We start from the raw sequence: 2,770 nt of genomic DNA on the forward strand, positions 1-2,770 counted from the left end.
ATATACTTGTTAAGTAAATTACGATCTAGTTTATGTAATATAGTTTAAAATTAGTTTTAAATGTGCTCTACTAGATATTTCAAACGATTAATCTACGGTTAGAATTAACTAATTAATAAATTATAGTGTAGTATACCTATTTTGCACACGAATTGGCGCCAAAAAAGTTAAATAAATATAGCCATACAGGTGGCTTTTTGTCGTTAATATATTGTTACTTACCGTACACAATATTTGTGTTGGATACATCATGATGGCTTTATCACACAATAAATTCATTTATTATATTATATATTAATATATTTTTTTTATATTTCATTTATTCAGTGGCTAAATGTCAAATTAAATTTTGTCGAATGTAGATTTAGAAAACGATATAAAACCATACGACAAATGACCACTGTGGCCTTTTGTCGGGTGGTATTTTGTCGTGCTTCGCAAAACTATAACCGCGGTCCGCAGCGCAATATTCCTTTACCATTATGATGTATTTTTTCTGACATGATTTTTAAAACGTCTTTGGTTCATACATTGACGTTATCACTGATACATTCGACATTTGTTGTTCTTCTCGTCGAACATCATTCTCTTTCTCTTGTAGTTCATTCGTCGTGTTATTAAAACGTTTATATACAATTTGGAAAAATGGTAAGTAAAATTTCATCCGTTTTAATCTTAATGTACAACTAATAAAATTTACTGTTAATTTGATTTATGGCGTCTACTACTTACATAGTTCTATAAATTTCAAAACTTTTTAGGATATGAAAGGTCTTGTGATATTTTCAAGTCGCTTTCCTATAAGCTATAGTCTACAACCATGTATTTCAAAAGTCCATTTTTTAAATTAATTGGATCCTACCGCATATGAAAAAACATTTATGTTTTTAATCCACCGATTTGGTATTCTCTGATCACAAATTCTGTTATAATAACGAATTCTTCAATATAATATCTCTTATTAATCTTCCTAAGAAGTGTAAAAATTCTTTTTTAGCTTCATATATCGATGTACTTATTTAGAAAAATTCGCGTTTGTTGTACAAATTATGACATTTTATTTTAAACAAGGTTAAATAATGTTCAATTATTAAAATCCATTACCTTATTAACCTGCTTTTATTGTATTACATTTATATTACTGGAATGATTTTTATAAAACCTTTAAAATAATTTCAAATATTCATTTTATTGTATTGTTAATAACAGTAACTTATCAAAGTACATTTAATCATTTTAAATAGACTGTATTTATATCTTATTTTACTATGACATTTGTGATTTCAGGTGAATGTACCTAAACAGAGACGTACTTACTGCAAAAAATGCAAAGTACATAAGGTACACAAAGTAACACAGTACAAAAAATCCAAGGAACGTCAAGCTTCTCAGGGTCGTCGTCGTTACGACCGAAAACAAAGTGGTTTTGGTGGTCAGACTAAGCCTATTTTCAGAAAGAAGGTATATCAAATATTACCATTAAATAACAAACCAATTAGTTTAAATCAAATATGAATTATTGTTTGCCAGGCTAAAACAACCAAAAAGATTGTATTGAGGATGGAATGTTCCGAATGCAAATACCGTAAACAAATCCCGTTGAAACGTTGCAAGCATTTTGAATTGGGAGGTGACAAGAAACGAAAGGTAAGAAAATTATTACTAAAAATGTGTTTCTTATTAGTTAATTCTATTTATTTTATTTTTCAGGGACAAATGATCCAGTTTTAAGTCTAAACATTTTTTTGTTACTTTTAAGACCAATATATAAGTGCATACTGCAAATTGCTTTTTTATTTCTAGTTAGAATTTCTTAAAATTGTCCCTGTGTTTCCTATGACATTTCCTTTCAATAAATTATGGTTTGGTTTAAAAATTTGTTGTGTACTCTTAGTACGTCAACATTTTAAGTGGTTTTTCATTTTTGTAATTGGTGAATATTCCACTAAACACTGCTGTAGTAATACATTTATGACAGTATTCTACTATTCTATAAACAATTTTTAATAGATATAATACCATAGACATATAAAGATGTCTATCTTGTGTATATAGTATATCTTAAGTCCATGTATAATACGAATAAAGGTATTTTTATGTTAAATTATTATTAACTATACTTAGTGATTGTTTTAAGGTCTAAATACATATGCTAGAATATATATTTTTGGTATCATATTTCATAATTAGGCGTATGCAGTGTTCTATAAGAGTAAAAATATGAATAATTAAGTCAACATTTACAAAATAATGTTTCATGAACTAGGAATTGTTTTCTTATAGAATTCTAAAATGAGTTTTGAGAAAAATAACGCTGATTAATATAAAATGTACAGTAGACAGTAACTGACAATTAAATTATGCTAGCAAAGAACTATTTCTGTAATTTACACATATAAGTAATTCAATTGCCAAAAGTCAAAAATTCTTGAATTCAACTGAATAAAATAGAAAATTCAAATTTTTACATGTTGAACTATAAAAAATTTTGGTTATTTAAAAAAAATATATATATTTAATTAATTTAATAATGAATTACTAAGAAAATAAAATTGTATAGCTTTTTGTGTCACCTGTTTTCTCTTTTCTGTTAATATGTTTTGTTACAAAATATTTTATGATGGATGATATATAAAAAAATAATTATAATGTCAGTTAATATTTCTTAAATAAAAAAATAGTAATAACCACGAATTAAGGTATCTTAGTTCGTGGTAATAATATAAAATAGATAATATATATTATCAGTGATTAAAATCAAATTTCTTAT

At 25.8% G+C, this 2,770-nt stretch overlaps 1 protein-coding gene across 1 annotated transcript; it reads left to right on the plus strand.

Moving 5' to 3' along the window:
* The first annotated feature begins 489 nt into the window (after nucleotides 1–489).
* On the plus strand, nucleotides 490–1,785 carry LOC132922662 (large ribosomal subunit protein eL42). Its single transcript, XM_060986290.1, has 4 exons — nucleotides 490–648; nucleotides 1,288–1,461; nucleotides 1,531–1,647; nucleotides 1,711–1,785. The coding sequence occupies exons 1-4, from the start codon at nucleotides 646–648 to the stop codon at nucleotides 1,729–1,731; spliced, it is 315 nt and encodes a 104-aa protein (XP_060842273.1). The 5' UTR covers nucleotides 490–645; the 3' UTR covers nucleotides 1,732–1,785.
* Nucleotides 1,786–2,770: the final 985 nt, after the last annotated feature.

The sequence above is a fragment of the Rhopalosiphum padi genome, chromosome 2 (genome assembly GCF_020882245.1).
Source record: "Rhopalosiphum padi isolate XX-2018 chromosome 2, ASM2088224v1, whole genome shotgun sequence".
NCBI lineage: Eukaryota > Metazoa > Arthropoda > Insecta > Hemiptera > Aphididae > Rhopalosiphum > Rhopalosiphum padi.

Excerpts from the sequence above, each read along its gene's own strand:
- LOC132922662 (XM_060986290.1), top strand. Across the intron at positions 1,462-1,530 it reads AGCCTATTTTCAGAAAGAAG|GCTAAAACAACCAAAAAGAT; the intron begins GTATATCAAATA and ends ATTGTTTGCCAG. Across the intron at positions 1,648-1,710 it reads GAGGTGACAAGAAACGAAAG|GGACAAATGATCCAGTTTTA; the intron begins GTAAGAAAATTA and ends TTTATTTTTCAG.